At 39.0% G+C, this 16538-nt stretch overlaps 2 protein-coding genes across 8 annotated transcripts; one reads left to right on the top strand and one right to left on the bottom strand.

Moving 5' to 3' along the window:
* Window positions 1-1001: 1001 nt before the first annotated feature.
* LOC115742678 (U-box domain-containing protein 32) lies at window positions 1002-6720 on the bottom strand. 6 transcript variants are annotated; one of them, XM_048271132.1, is made up of 9 exons: window positions 6347-6718; window positions 5658-5782; window positions 5261-5382; window positions 4529-4633; window positions 4037-4304; window positions 3493-3642; window positions 2670-3197; window positions 1766-2521; window positions 1002-1440 (listed from the first exon to the last, which is right to left on the bottom strand). In XM_048271132.1, exons 1-9 carry the CDS (start codon window positions 6510-6512, stop codon window positions 1258-1260), a joined length of 2403 nt encoding a protein of 800 aa, XP_048127089.1. In that variant the 5' UTR covers window positions 6513-6718; the 3' UTR covers window positions 1002-1257. The 6 variants fall into 6 exon arrangements, with proteins under 6 accessions (XP_048127089.1, XP_048127090.1, XP_048127092.1 ...); XM_048271133.1 differs by having other exon boundaries at window positions 4037-4226; XM_048271135.1 differs by having other exon boundaries at window positions 3493-3573; window positions 4190-4304; window positions 6347-6716.
* A 5334-nt stretch (window positions 6721-12054) lies between these two features.
* Window positions 12055-16463, top strand: LOC115742674 (uncharacterized protein At3g49055). Of its 2 annotated transcripts, none has more exons than XM_030677105.2 (5): window positions 12055-13136; window positions 13957-14033; window positions 14706-14817; window positions 14918-15034; window positions 15788-16463. In XM_030677105.2, exons 1-5 carry the CDS (start codon window positions 12165-12167, stop codon window positions 16124-16126), a joined length of 1617 nt encoding a protein of 538 aa, XP_030532965.1. In that variant the 5' UTR covers window positions 12055-12164; the 3' UTR covers window positions 16127-16463. The 2 variants fall into 2 exon arrangements, with proteins under 2 accessions (XP_030532965.1, XP_030532964.1); XM_030677104.2 differs by having other exon boundaries at window positions 12056-13136; window positions 15773-16463.
* Window positions 16464-16538: the final 75 nt, after the last annotated feature.

The following is a 16538-nucleotide window of genomic DNA, read 5'->3' as shown; positions in this document are numbered from 1 at the left end:
ATGGAAAATCCATATTTCCTTAATTCTGACATGGCAAGTTCAGCTTCACGCGCGCTTCGGAGGAGGTCGAGGCACGCGCGTTGTGAATTTGGTGAGGGTGACGGATGGTCATGTTTGGTTCGTGCTCCCCCGTGCTGACGTGGAGTCCTGCCTTAATGCCCGCTGCGATCACGTGGTCAACGCTGACTCCGCGTGATAAATTGTCTGAGAATTTGTTTTGAAAAACAGAAAAAGAAAAAAGAGCGATTTTTTTTTCCTCTCTTTCAAAATGAGTACATAATTCTGAGGTGATTTTCGCATTTTGACTAATTCCTTTTGACCCCCCACGAACGTGGTACCTTTCTCCAATCGCCTTGCAATCCAACACCCTATCTTTGCATGTGTAGATGATAACGTCGGTGTCATTATCCCTTCAGCAAAATAAATCGGTTAAAAAAAAAAGTTGACTATGGTTACACAATTTTACCCGAAAATATGAACCAAAATTGACTGAATTGGGATCCCTTACCTTCTTATGATTACTTTACGATGGCAAGAAACGAAATTCAGTTCGCTCGCACTGCATAGAAATGAGAATTTTACTTTGGTCGTGAATATGGTACACAACTCAAAAGCACAGAGTACGTTGCCTTTTTTCCTCTATACGGTTTCTAGAAGGAAATGAAATAGCATCCGTTCTGTGAAATGGTATATCATTAACTTCATAAGGATGAGGTCAGGTTAGAAAAGGAGGTTGTATCGTGTATGCTCTACTGCCCTCTCTGTCCCAGCGCAATCCAAATCAAGGAGAAGTATTCGAAAGAACATTGTCGCCGAGAGGGAATTTATTTTGCCATCCTTTTCTAGAAAACGCAAGCTTCTATTGCAGGCATTAGATTAAAAAGAAAAATAACAGGGTTTAGAAAGGGCAAATGTGATGCTGTAATAACAGAACGATCCTTCAACCCTGCGTTTATGTTAAATGCCTCTACTGGCTTTTCGATTCCAGTACGAAGCGGACATGGAGCGCAAAATTAGCTGTCTTAAAAGTTGTAGCCACAGTCCACGAGTACAACGTGTAAGTGACAGTAATTCCCAGTGAGGAGAACGTAACAACTGACGGATGATAACTATCCCATTGATGGAAGTGAAAGAATTCTTTGTTCTGTACAACAAGATTTTTACAGACATCGGTATAACTAATCCGCATCGAGGCCCAAGGGATCGTATGAGAAGACTGTCGGTCGACAAACAGATGTACATGGAGGAGTAAAGATTTTACAGTAGCCCTTGCCATTCTTGAATTGCATGGAGAAGGCCGTGGTTCGGGACTAAGTTGTTGTGCTCCAACTTCAGATTGGTCATCGGGGACGTGTTATGACCGCTGTGCAACCATCCCTGGATTGCTTCAGCTTCATATGTAAATCCATCAGCCGCTATGAGTGGATCTTTCATGACTTCCTGAAAACTCATGGAGAACCGTTTACTCAGAAATTCACAAAGATGTGGACTGATGCATTTTTCCCGTTTAAATGCGGATGCCATTTTATCCGAATGATTAAACTCATGAGAGCCCCAATTACTACACCCTACCACATGGCAAATTATGTCTTATGACCAGATAATAGAGTAGTTGGACTTCTGTGCTTCTCTCACCCTTTGCAATTCAAAATTCTAGCTTCTCTGCCCAAATGAGTCACCGTAAACTATACACCTAATGCAAATGGAACAAGAGATGAGGCGCTCCATGACTAAATGAATGTAAAGTGTGTATCGAATCATTTACCTGTAAAATGGGGCAGACAAAATGAGAGGGCGCTTTGCCAGGCTCCTTCGAACGAGAACTTGATGCTGATTCAATAGACAAACCCCTTAATGACTCAATCACGCTGGAAATTTCCGATACAAGGTCTGGGCGGTCCAGCTTGTTCTGCTTGCAGCACCTCAAGCCCAATTGAGCCAACCATTTAGCTTGATCGAGTGGCCAGTCCCCAGCTGAAAAATCGACTACTCTATCAAAATTACCCTTATCTAGTGCACGTTTCACTTTTTCAACAATACTCAAAGCTGATCTTCCAGTTACAAGCTGTAACAAGATGATTCCAAAAGAATACACATCTGATTCAGGAGTAAGCTGTCCGCTCACTAAGAATTCCGGATCCTCGTAAAGTGAAGTGACCTCAGAATCACTCTTAGCATCTGATTTAGCAACCTTAGAATTTTCATACTTGGGAACTAAGCAATAGACGCCAAGGTCACCAACTTTAGCAACAAAATTGGCATTGAGGAGGACTTTGGACGGTTTTAAATTCCCATGAATAATTGGAGGTTTATGGGAGTGAAGGTAGACAAGGGCAGAGCAAATATCTGTGGCAATTTGGATTCGAATATTCCATGGAAGTGGGGCAGTTTTGCCTTTGCATGAAAGGCGTTCTTCAAGGCTGCCTGCTTTTAGGTACTCGTACACAAGTGACCGAGATTCTGGACAAGTTCCGATAAGTGTCACCAAATTTGGATGCCTCACCCTACTTAACACCTCTACCTGCAGTTGAATCAAGAAGCATATGTAAAATCAGTCCTAGTGCAAAATTTCAGGTGACTAAAATCATGGTCTCATTAGATGGTTTGAATGCTCGTTTTTTTTGAGAAAAAAAGGAAGACAATAGTAGTTGTTGATGCAATCAATTTACCCCGTGTTGAAAATCCACTGTTCCTGGAGAACCAAAAGAGGGCAGCATCCGTACAGCGACATGTAAATGTCGAAGTAAACCTTTATAAACAGTTCCATATTTTCCTTCTCCAATCCTTTGAGATGGGTCAAAATTGTGCGTTGCCTCAATGATCTCAGCAAAAGAAAAGGAGAGGATCTGTGGGCCACACAAGCTTGGAGTTCCCAATTGTGCTGATCTCCTTAGATCTCTTACATCTTTCAGGACATCTCGATGCTCTACACGTAGTTTGTCTCGTCTCTCCTTGAAAGTTTTCAAGAGTTCTGCAGCTGAAAACATCTTCTCCTCCAGCTCCTTCACCTGTAACTTGGATTCTTGAACTTGTTTCTCAAGTATTGAGTTCTGTTCTCGAACTGTTAGGACTTCTCTTGTTGTCTCATGGTACTCATTTTTCACCATATCCAATTCTTGTCCTTTGCTTCCCAGCATTTTCTCCAATTTCGTTCTTTCATTCACCTCCTTATCATATAAAATTGCCACTGATCGGCCCTGCATTGGGATGCAATGTGATACAGAATTAATCAACAAAGGCCTAGATCTTTAAGTAGTCTCGTACCTTCAAGGAATCCAGAAGGTTAACTTTTGCCCAACCGTCTAGTAAACCGGTAGCTGATTGTAAAATTTCTCAAGCGAAACAAAGCTGCTAACTAAGTAAGCTGAATTCTTCATTTATCTTCTTTAACAGACATATAGGTGCAAGAACTTAAAACCATCAGCAAAGCTTGAGCAAATTAAAATGGAAAAGTACAAGATGCAGAGAGAGAGAGAGAGAGAGAGAGATTGCCTTCATTCTAGCATCCAGTGCATTGTCTTCCTCCTTCCATCGCCTCAATGCCTCCTCAAACTCTTTTCGCCTGGAAATATTTGCATCCACGATTGCCTGTTCCAATCCACAGGAGAGGTCTACAGCAGGTTGCCCTTGAATTTTCTTGTTCTGACAAATTGACAAGTATGTTATGATTTACAAACATGATATAATTGTCCCGAGAAATTCTAATTGCATAGTTTATGGAAAGATACCCATAGAAGCAGGAGACGAACATTAATTGCCAAAAACAGTAGGGTTCTTATAAATCAACATTTGTCAGACGTCACAAGATTCAAATTCTTCACATGTAAAAACATCATGTTAAGACAATCAACAAAATGTACTATCACATTCTGCAATCTCTGGTGATTCGGTTCTTAATATGAGTTTGTGAAGGAATATAGTGGTCAATCTAGACGGCATGGACATGCTAGTGGAAAAGATGAGATATGGCAAAGATCCTCCTGAATAATTGTCTTGCAAGGTATAATCGTAAGGCCACTGTTCCAAATGGTCTCACCTCACATCCAAGCGAAGAAAATTTTGATGTGCTAGCTTGATGTTCTAAACAATGTGAACTGAGCCTTCTCAGCGTTGGTCCTCTGTCATCTTCGCTCTTATCAATGTACCTGTCAAACAATTCCAATCTGCTAGAACTCCTAAGCGATTGTTTAATGCTGATCTCCCCAGATTTTGATCGCTGAATGATCCTGCATTCTGGATTCATGAGCCGATCAAGAGATTTTTGCTTAAAAGTTGGACGTTCTGATTTCAAGCATTCCGGCCGCCTGGTGCCGATATCTGAAGTCAGATGCAGTGAAAAAGTACAATGGATGGAGTTCTAATGGTAAAAATACATAAGAGCATTTGAGAACAACCAATTTCAGGAAAAAAAGTGAACCAATGATTACTTTGGAAAGAATTACACAATGCACCACACTATAGAGAACTTATATAAGCTTTCACACATGAAACACTCTTCAATGACTGGAAGCCATGATGACCAACTTACTTTGTGTATATGAGGCAACCCTCACAAATGAACCAAATCTGAGAGAAATCTGGTGCATTCTGGCAAACAAATATTGCTTTTCCGGACTCCAACCTGGTCAGGTTTCTGCAGTTTCAGTAAATTTGACAACTTAAATTAGTTAAATTGAACCCAACAATACTCATGTAACATTTGTTTCCTAAGTAGCATGTATGACCAGGAGAATGTCGATAAATAGACAACTATATAGTCAATAAATAATGTTTCCCTTTTCCATTTACTGGAGTAATACATGCCAATAACTTTAAGTAATTTTCCTTTATTAGGCATCTGTATGTAGCTCTTGAGCTTTCATCCGCTTAAAGGAAAGTAACTCTCTGCACTTGGCCAGCCATCAACCAAAATATATCTGAGGAAATGATTTTGGAAATGATATTGACAAATAAAAGAAAATGTAATTGCCGAAGAAAGTTAGCTGTACCACTCTCCAAATTTATAAAAGTTGAAGTTCCAGAAAAACTGACAAGCATAGAAGTCATTGTTAAAGGATCATTTAGAGGATAGTAGCATCGGAACTCAACCACCCAAACTACAGTATACTGCAATGATGAACCTTTATTTAGATACAGAAAGACTGCTGCAAGTTACAAAATTTGTCAGTTGATGCGGAATAAAATATGTAACGACTATGGGACTAAAACATCTCTACGTAACAGCACCAAGAACACGAATTAATGTCATAAAAAGGCTTACTTAGGATTGTCTTTCTCAGCTGCTGCTCCCATCACAAGCCATCTAATATTGTATTGAGATATCCCTTCCAGGATTCCCCTCTCAATGCTGTCCATCTCAATCCAAACTTTATCCAAGTCTACCTGCGTGAACGAGCCACTCTCTTGATTATAGACAATCGGAGTGCCTTGATATTATGAGCTCTCCATAGGACACGCACATTATCATTTAATTTTAAGTGTCTTGAATACAAGATTCTGCGACTATGAAATTTCTTTGGTTTATTTGAGACGTCCTCTTGTTTGGATCTACTTAAGGAGTGTGAGTGATATAACTATGAAGCAGCTACAGCTCTTAATTTCTTATATAAATGTCAGACATTTAGATCAAGCAGATTAGCAAGAATGAGAAGACATACCGTTCCAGCCTGCGCAAGAAACACGAGGTATTCATTAAGAACTTCAGGCATTTTTCGCATCTCAGCTTCATGCAAGTCATGAACTGCACACTGTTTTGCTTTATTGGCAGCAAACTCGGCGTTTTCTGCACATTAAGCAACACGGACATAATTTTGAAAATATTGCACATAGGGAAGATTATATTCCTATGAAAATGAGATTAACAAATTCTTTGTCAATTGAACTGGTTAAAGGCCCCGAAATGATGGCAGATTTTAAATGTCATGAATGAGTCAGCCAAACAAAATATGCTGATGAATCCGAGCCATAACTCTAATTTACAAGTTTTACTACTCAAGTTCTCAGACAGAGATTGAAGGAGAATCTTCTGCCTACTTGTTGCCTCACACTGAAAGAATTACTACGAATTCTGTGAATTGAACACCTCATTGCCAACAGAAAAGAGATTAATCGGAAAGCTACTAGTATCAAGCAAATTCAATCAGTTACAGTCTATGCCATAATCATACGCGATATGAACGAATTGCAACATGTGTTCCAGATAAATCCCAAGTCGTTGCTCGACAAAGAGATGAAATTCAGGAAGAGCATGGGATCAATCGATTCGGTTTCCAGTGTACACGGAACTGGAAAAGCTAATCACAACCAAAGTAGCTAGCCAATCAATCCCCGAATTACGCAGACTCACTCGTCGGCTGGTGCACATGAAGCAAGCAAATCCGCTTCCCCGAGAAGTTCCGCGCCGCCCAATGCAACGTCGTCTTGCACTTCTCGACGTTCCGGCCCACCGCGACGAAGACGGTGTCCGCCTCATCGCATCGGGCCTCCGCCTCGATCTCTCCGACTCTTCCCATTCGAATGCGTCAAGCTCCAGATTGATAGGAGCAATACTGTGGATCGATGCTCTCCCCGGCGATGCAACGACGAAGGTCCGGCTACTTGACCCGCTGAGTCATCATCGCATTGACTGCGGCGTCACCGCTTCTTCCAGTTAAAAAACAGAACAAAACAAAAACAAAGCAGCTTTTCAACGGCGTGTCGAACCCCAAGTTCAGTGACTTAAAGCAAGCGTAGGAAGAAAATAGAATCATCTGGGAGGGTCAAGAAGAAGCTGAGCTAACTCTGGACCAAAAAAGTGGGTGCATCTGCTGCGTACCATGTTGAGCCTCCATGCCGTTGGATTAAAGTAATCTTCACCGTTGATTAACCAGAGAACCATTTCTTTTGGCCGAATGGGAATTACACTATTTCAAGGGTCTTCTTCTTATTCTTTCAAAAAATGACTTACCTTAATACAACTTGAAGTACATAACAATCCAAGACTTTTTATTTCACGATTCCTGATTTACTCTATAAATTCGCGCATAAATTTACTAAAGAGTGAAAATTATAGCATCTCGAAGTTATAAAGATATCGTTAATATCGCCCTTTAACAAAAAGAAAGCAAAATAGGTCCGGGTACATGCACCAATTGTCCAAGGTGCAATTTTTTTGTAGACATTGTTAGCAAGTGAATTTCTTTAATGGGATAATTTTTTTAATTTCGAAATTCGCGTAAGACTTTGTATGTTATGCCCAAAAGGAAAAGTTTACAATACAACGCGAGACTTTGTATGTTATGCCCAAAAGGAAAAGTTTACAATACAACGCGACAGGAATGTGCTATTTTAGTCATTGCAAGTGATTCGAATTCGGATCATCTTGATAAATTCTAGGATTGAATCTCCGAAAGTGAAAGAAATAAGGGAAGTTTAAGATATGAATTCCGCATCTTGCGAGTTTTTAGCGTGTTGTACACTCGTAAATCCGCAGCCCATGAGAATCATAGACTTTGTTTAAAAAGATAACCGATAAATAAGTCCAGTCAACTTAAAATTATGATCCGACCAAAAAAAAGCCTTAAAATTATGAGGTTTCGATAATAAAAAAAATTAAAATTACGTGGTAAATCGTCCAGGAAGTGATATTTTATTGGACGCGGGTCTAAAAAAAAAATTACTTTAGCACTTCCGTGCGATGGTGTCTTGTAATGTGAACGCCCATAAAGAAATCACAAAAGGACACCAACGTTAAAACAAAATCTGATTAAAAATGGAATCCCTTTGCTAGAACCCGTCGATAAATTGGAGGAATCCTGGTGGACTCCGATTGCTATGTTTTCTCCCAAACGTAAGAACCTTCTTTCAATTTCCATCAGAAAATAAAACTGCCTTTAAATTGCCCTAATCCCCTTCCGACCAAAAAAAAAAAAAAATTGCCCTAATCCCCTAAAAGGTCTCAAATTTAGATTCAGTCAAATTTCTGTCCTGAACATCTTCTGTCTAAGAAAAACCTCCAACTTTAATCCTCTGTCCAAATATCGTGCCCCGTTGTCCTTAATTTCTCTAATTTTCATATCAAATAACAATTTCATTTTGAAGATAATTTTAAACGTCGCTTTACTGATGTAAATTTGTTACCTACGTGGAAATGACACGTCAAATAACGAACAATGATTTTCGGACGAAGGGTTAATGGAGACAGACTTTAAATTAGAATCAAAATTATTCATTTTTTAGATAAAAAAGTTCGAGACAAATTTGAGACTGGACCTAAAATTTAGGTTTTTCTTTAGACAAAAAAAAATTGGGTAATTAATACAGACCTTAAATTTTAGGGTTTTTAAAATGAATTAGCATTTAAATATTGGGATTTGAAAGTGACGATTAAACCCAATTGAAAAATATATGTTTATAAGCTCCTCTACTTTCCCACGCTGAACTATCTTAGAATTATAGTAATGACAACAATCATCTATGCTTGAAGAGAATACCAAACATATTATATGTCATTTTTTCTCGAACTGAATTTCTCATGAGTCTTTTTTTTTTAATTCAATATGATTATCTTTTTGGTTTTTATGATTTTTTAATATTAACTCTCACATTGCACTTTAATACGGGGTCGAATGAACCAAAGTACTGGAATTAAAACTTTTGACGCGACAGATTGATACCGTTAAGCATATTTAATATGACAACTGGCAATTGGACCAAAAAAAAAAATGACAACTGGCAGAAAAAAGTCTTCCGCTTCAACCTCAATCCGTTGCCACGACTCTCTGTTGCAATCCACCAGTCACCGCCATGGCTCCAAGAGCAGCACCACCAAACACCGCCACGGCTCCAGGGGGAGCACCAACATTGGCCGCTCCCACGCCACCGCCACTGATTACCAAACGACCACAATTAGACTCCACTGGGACGACCGCCGACCATAATCATGCACCAAACTCTAGGGTGCGTCGGATTTGAGTAGGGCCAGGTCAGCCGATCCAGTTTGAGTCTAGTCGAAAAATGATCCGGCCTAAATCGATCTATTCAACGTATTTTAACCACATGTACATGCAATATAACTTCGGTGACGCATATCGACTCGTACCCATCACCTAGGTTACCCGACCCACATTATCAAAACAACTAGATAGTTAAAAACAAGAATTTTTATGCTGCGAGTGTATTGTGGAAAAGATAAAACTTACAGGAGTGTTATAAGGTTCGAAATAAGTATGCCACTTAAATTTTGCAAGTTTCACGATAAAGTATCCAACTTCTCTTAAAATCAATAAGTCAATAAAAATTGACCCGTAAAATTACATATCAATTTTCACGATTTTCTAAAGCATGAAAAAATAAACTATTTTTCAAGTTTGAAAAAAAAAAAAAAGGAGATCATAAGTAGAAGGTAAAACTATAAAACAAGTTGGCCCATCCAAATACCTTAAATCTGAATTCGAAAACGAGTGAAGTGGGACTGTAGGCAAGTCGCGCTTTAGACCCATAACAATCGGTACTGTATTGGACTTTATTACTTTAATTCAATATCAACCCATTTAGCAGAATTTAGCTAACCATACAAGGCCCAACTCATCATATATAAGTTAATAAATAATTTTCAACTCATTTTGACACGTGTAAATTTGAGGAGCCCAACCTCAAATTTCAGGGAACATGCCTGGAATTTAAAATAGTTAGTTACTTTTTTTCTTGCTTAAAAGGTCGTGCAATTATTAATTACATATTTGCACTTCTTACTATCATGAAAACATGCATATGAAAATGTGATGTTACTTCTCTTAATTAGACAAGTATAATTTGTTTCTATCGGCAATTAGTGATGTCATAACATTTTAATATTTTCCCACTATTAAAAAGCTTCTTAAACTACCACAAATAAATACCAAACTTGATGTTGAATAAGTGTATAAGGGCTATTTTTTAAGACGAGACCTCGCACCTATAAGTTATAAAAAAAAAAGTGTCTAATCGTGTTAATTCCTTACTACAATAAAAAATTGAGCAAGCTTTTAGCGTATTAAAAAAAATAGAATATTCTAAAGAGCATGCGAGGTCATCTATAAAAAAGCAAGGGAAAATTGTGGCAGTTACAATAATTTTGCATAATTATAAACAAGAAAATGTTGGATCCGAACTTCTGCACAGTTGGTTCTTGATATTGTAAAAGAGAAGGGTAGTGCTTCAAATAATGATGCAGCTTCTAACATGCATGTTTACGTGATCAAATAGCCATATCTTTAAGAAATATTTAAGGATGATTGTAATTTGTAAGGTTAATGGATTTTTTTTTTTTTTGGGGCATATGTTGCCACATCTATTACAATGAAACCACTCTCTTTTTATTGAGAAAGAGTCAACTTTGATGTGATTAGTTTCCATTTAATTTATTTTAGCAAACAAATAAATTTTACTTTCTATATATAGGTTTGTTAATACATTTCTTTTACATTTTTGTCAACATTTAGGATGTGTTTGTTATGTAGATAACGAATGGTTTGAAAAACATTATCCACGAATAACTTACAAAAATAAATGAACGAAATTTTTTTAATCATCCATGAAAAGGGTTAAACATAAATCACTGTCAATAATGAAAATACTTATTATTGACTGATTATTTCAAGTGGTACAAGCGTTTATTTGTTGAGAAATATTTTTCAAATTATTTATTTTTGTCACTAGACAAACTGAACCTTAGGGTCTACTTGGTAACATTTTTGTTTTTTTTTTCTGTTCTTTTATTCCTCGAAATAGGAAAAGAACAGAAATCTTTTTGTGTACATTGGTGCATTTTTTTATTCCCCGGAACAGTTCGATGGACAGGGAATAGATTTGGAACATAAATAAGAACTAAAAAAATTCTACTTTTTTGTTCCCGAAAATAAAAAGATAAACAATGTCATTTTAGAGAAATAAGGTCAGCATAACCCGACCTATCTCGGTACCCGAATCGCATATATCTAAGTTGCATGGTTGGGTTCGGGTCAGTTTTTTCTTTCTTTCAAGAGACCATTAATGCTGGCTCCCTTAGTATACTTGTCATCAAAATAATGTCAAGATAAAATGAAAATAATCGGTTTGATTTCTTCTTAATTTTTATGTTAAGATTTTTCTTTCAGCACCCTCGGATACTTTTTGCAGAAGACACACCAAAAAAATTGCATGCAATATGAAAAAATTGACAATAACAAAAGAACATTTACATTCGTATTCGAATGATTTGTATCTACGTATATGAATTATGTTACACTCGAGTTCTATTAAGTCCTATTTTTTATTTATTGAAGGTGGGTGTGACGGGAGTCGACGAGGAGGGTGGAGTTATATATTATCAACTTTTGAGCTGAATCTCTAAATATTATCTTTTGATTAATTATAGTGCTTTTTTTGGATTCTTTGGAATACATGTGAGAAGTGAAGAAAATGAAAGTATGAAAAAAAAAGGCCCAAAACTTGACTCAAACCGGCCCGAACTACCAAGCTACTCGAAAACATTTACTCATTAACTAGCCCTACCTGATCCGGCCCGGTGTTTTTGACACCCTTACTAACTACTACGTTAGATTTTCCGAGGCTATATTAGAATATCTTAATTAGTTAAGTCCTTACGAAAAATCCACTTTTATCCAATCACGAGTTGTTAAGTCTCCATTGATATTCTTATAATTAAATGAAAAAAATAGGAATATAAATTTTTAGGGCGCACTAAACGTAATTCTGTTTTGTTTCTATTTTAGAAATAAAAATTTTGTGCGATTACTAAACACGTTCTTCTATTCAAAAACTTAAATTCTGTTGCATTTTCCCAAAAGATTTTCCCAAAAGCGAACCAAACGCGGCCCCTCTCTTTTGGTTTCTTTAACTTTGATTTGTTTGAATAAACTATATTCTCCTGCCCAAACACTGACCCGATTCACCCCTAATCCATTATAAACGTGTCCCCGTTGCGGACATTTTCTTGGACTTTCTCTGCAACCAAACAGATCAAAATCGATGACGCCCGCCAAATCCCGACCTACCGACCTTCCCACTCTCCTTTTCCCTCCATTGCTTTGACTGTTAGTTTCGAGGGATCTCTTCCGCACATTTTCTCACTCCTTTCTCGAAACGTTTTCCCGTGCTTTTCCCTTGTTCATGAAACTCCCTCATCGCTCAACACTCTATGGACCATGGGGACCGCCACGGAATCACCGCCCGATCTCCAAACCGACGGCCCTGATCCTCCAACCCCCACTCTCGCCGCCGCCACCGCCGCCGCCTCCGATCATGACCTCCTCTCCGAGCTCGAATACGCCCGCGAATCGCTACAGCAACTCCTATCGAAGTCGGCGGCCATGGAGGAGGACTTGATTCTCGTCCAGCGGCAACGAGACGAGGCGATCAGCCGAGTCGCAAGCTTGAACGAAACCGTCGATGGCTTGTCGAGCGAGAGGGACTCGCTCCGCGGGAGGATCAAGGAGCTGGAGGATTTGGCCGTGGAGAGAGAAGAGGATTCTGTGGCGAAGTTTGAAGAGGAGTTGAGGGAGAGAGAAGGGCTTCGGATCGAGATTGAAGTGTACAGAGAGAAGTTTCACGGTTTGGAGACGGAGAGGGAGCAGCAAAAGGAGTTTCTGCTCAGAATCGCAGATTCGACAAAGGCGGTGAAGGAGAGCTTGGCAAGGTTAATAGATAGTCTGGATGATGAGAAGGTCGCCCAGATAGAAGAAGATGAAAGCCTAGATACAGGAGAAGAACTAGACCGAGAATTGAGATCGGTGTGGGAAGAAATATTGGAGGTTACAAGGCTTGTTGATACGATGGAATCAAAAGTCAATGATTATAAGGACTTAAAGAAAAAGGAGAGAAAGCAATTGGAGAACAGCGTGGTGAGTTTGACGGAGGAAAACCGCGATATCAGTAGCCTGTTGAGGATTGCTCTTGTCGAGAAGGAGTCTGTGGAGAAGACTTTGAATAAATTGAGAGGGGGTAATGAACAGAAGAGGGTGCCACTGCTGCAATTCGCTGAGCGAGGGTTACAGAGAGTCGGGTTCGGGTTTATGATGGGAAGTGGGAATGCCGAGCAGCCAATGGAGAGCTCAGGCGCATCCAGTACTGGGAGTAAGTCAGATGGTAGCGACTGCGAGGAGGAAGTTGTTAGTCTGGTATGTTTAGTTCTTGTCTAGTTCAATCCATTTCTGAACATGCACTAGGTCAATGTTCTTTGAACTGCATTTAGAGTCCCGTTCTTTGTTGTGGCAATTAATGCTACACTCTTGTCAATCCGAATTCAGTGGTGCACAAGTTCAAATCATTTAGTATTACTCTCAATACAACAAATTCAATTATTGAGAGGGCAAGCACAAGGTCGGCAAAGATGACAATACACAATGCCACATTGAAACTTGCCGATTCTGTTTTGCGATTGTTTCCAGGGAAAATCCATTCTCATAGTGCATATGAGACCTGTCTCCAGAAATACATAAATGATAACATGCTTTGCTGAAGAGAAACTTGAGAAACATTCTTCTAGGAGGTGCAGCGCCAATCTTTTCTGTTGTCACGAGTTCCGACACACTGCATCCTTCTGCCATAACAAAGTTATAAGCTAGAAAGATAGAAAAGGATGATCTCCATTTAAGTTTCAAATGGAAGAGGCATCGCTTCGTGTGCGCAAGGTGCACTTATATGTGTCTCTATCTGCCTATTCATCTCTGTTTTTGGCATGTGGGGCTGCTTTTGGCCAACATTATGATGCTTCTAAAAATTGGCGTATAACATACATTATTCATTGTTGTCCTTTCATTTTTTTTTTTCCTGTCCGTAATTACTTTGCTAATTTCAATTTGGTGAATTACTGGCTTCTGTTTTGACATTTAAGAAAAACTACACTGGCGAGAGTATATTGTGAATGATTGGTCTGTACAGAAGCCAATAGAGAGTCTTTATGGGAATACCCTTGTCTAATTTGTTTCTTTTGACCAGGCTTCAACTGTAGAGAGAATAATGAAGAATTTGAGGCAAGAAATCACTCAGTTGAGGAAATCCTTAGAGGATTCAAGGTACAAGAGGATGGATGGCACATTCCCCATTTGGTTTCTCCATTCCTTTCCTTTTTATTTGCTCTCTCTTCCAGGTGGGATAGGAACTTGCAAGGACTAATTTTGATTTTTTTAACCTGTTAAGAGATTCCAGTCATGCTAAGGGTGTTTGCCTTTGTCGAGTAAAGCCGTTTTTCAAAGTATAGGAAAGATATAACCCAAAAGATCGGCGTGAGCATTGTATAAGAAATGTAAAAGTTCACAAACCGTTTTCTTATCTCAAACCTTTTTCTGGGCTACACGAATACATTCATCCTTTGGAGAACTACGATGTGTCTCCAAGCTTTAAGTTTTGAGCACATTTGAAATCTGTAACAAGTGAGTACCTAGGCTTTACTTGTAATAATAGCTTGAATAAGTTATCTTTTGCAAACCTTCTTGCACTCTTGCATGCAAAGTGCTCACGTGGAAGTCTCTTATCCAGTGGATGATTGTTGATCAAATTTCCTGTATTGAGTTCCCTTTTTCCTCCGGTTTCATAGATGTTTTCACACAGCGTTGCAAGGAGACCAGCTTTTGAAAAGCAGCGCTAAATTAATATGACGCTCAGAACAGCTAGCTCATATGTTGAAATAGCCCCTTTCTATGATTAAATGCGTGACTTTTGAGTGATTACTGTTGTTCCGCTATCAGGTCAGATACCGAGCGTCTACAGAGCCTTACAAACAAACAAGCTCAGGAAATCGCCGAAAACACACTGTACATAAAAGAATTGGAAGAAAGAGAGAGACTATTAGCTCAAAATGTAATGATGTGGCTCATTCAAGTGATTATACGGGTGCTCTGTAAGCATCTGCGACATGATAGTTTTTTGCTGACTTAATTTGCTTCTTCATTGTGGAAAGGTTGAGGAGTTATTGAACGAAATTAAGGAAACTGAAGAAGAGGTTGCCAGATGGAGGGAAGCTTGTGAGTTGGAAGTGGTAGCAGGGAAGAGTGAAATTGAAGAACGTGATGAAGTGGTAACAGCTCTCTCTCAGAAGTGTATTTTTCTAGCTTAAACGGGCAGTTTCTGTTTAGGTTTCCTCTTAAGCTGTTCTGTTTTTCTTCTTTCCTTTTATTTTTCAAATGCTTTTATTCGAAAATTTTGCATTGACCAAGATAATTTGCACAGCCCCACTAGGAAGAATATTGCTGTCTTCTTATTCATCACCCCATCGAAGTAATTAACTCATTCCTATATTTATATTTGCCGGTTTGTTTGGATTGATCTCAAATGATTTTATCTTGTGTGTAAGGCTCTGAACTTCTATAGCATAGATGCAGTGGCTGATCAATTATGCATTACTGTCTGTTTATTCAGTAAGTTTGTCCATGAGGGAAAAAATGATGGCATAATGACTTCTAAACAAGAAAACGTAGTTTAAGTGATTGTGAATTGTGATCAGTAATGTCATCCATCTCCCTTGTTTACTAGGTTTTTTCAGTTATAAGTTATGTATTAGCATTATTCTTGCAGCATGCCAACTCATAGACCATCATAACCAGATTGCATTCTAGACTTCAGCCTCCCTGATGCAAAGCCGTGTTCTTTCACTGTTTCAGTGCTCTTGTTCAAAAATTGTCTTCCATCATTTTTCAGTTGTATAGAGATTTAGATCCACAGTGGTCAAGATAACACTGGTTTTTCATTTGGAGTCGATGTTGGTAATTGGTTGAAGTATTCACCAGTCCATGTTGGTCAAAATAACACTGGTTAGGTCATCATTCTGAAGCAAGAACTGGAGAAGACCAAGGCAGCTTTGGACATGTCCAATGGGAAGCTAAAACTGAAAGAGGACCTTGCAGCCGCTGCAATGGCCGCGCAGGAGGCAGCAGAAAGGTCGCTTCAGCTGGCTGATAGCAGGGCGGCGGGGCTTCGGGAGCGAATAGAAGAGCTAACGAGACAGCTAGAAGAGGTGGATGGCAGGGAAAAGAAGAGCCGCCAAAGAGTTAGACATATATGTTGGCCGTGGCGAATCTTGAAGAACCCTTTCAACACCGCAAATGCTAGATTCCCTAACGTAAGGAGGATGCTCCCGGAAATGCAAGCCTTGCTTCATTCTAGCGCTTAACCAACAGCTGTTTCCTGTTGAGCCAGATCACAATCTCTACCAGGAACTGCACCTACCACGAAAGGTTCCACGGCGCGATTGTTACACTTGTTTTCTGTTTCTTTGCGTTTCTCCCCTGTACCTAGAATTTTTTTTTTTTTTATAGCGCTACAACTAACCAACAGTACGGATAGCACACGACACTGTTTTTTTATGTGATTCATGTAGAAAGCTTTCGTGGTACAAATTCCTGCCCCAACTTTCCACTTGAAATGTTTCTTGGTTTCTTTATGTTCAAAGCACGAAATTTGTGGATGACAGTTTATTTCCCGAGAATAACGTACTTCTTCTGTTGATATATCTCACAAAACGGTGTTGGAAATCGAGCTCTTACTATGGAGTCCTAGAGCATTTAGATGGGTCAAAACTCGTA

Source organism: Rhodamnia argentea, chromosome 10, assembly GCF_020921035.1.
Source record: "Rhodamnia argentea isolate NSW1041297 chromosome 10, ASM2092103v1, whole genome shotgun sequence".
NCBI lineage: Eukaryota > Viridiplantae > Streptophyta > Magnoliopsida > Myrtales > Myrtaceae > Rhodamnia > Rhodamnia argentea.
Note: the sequence above shows the minus strand (reverse complement) of the source record. Positions and strands in the feature narration are given on the sequence as shown.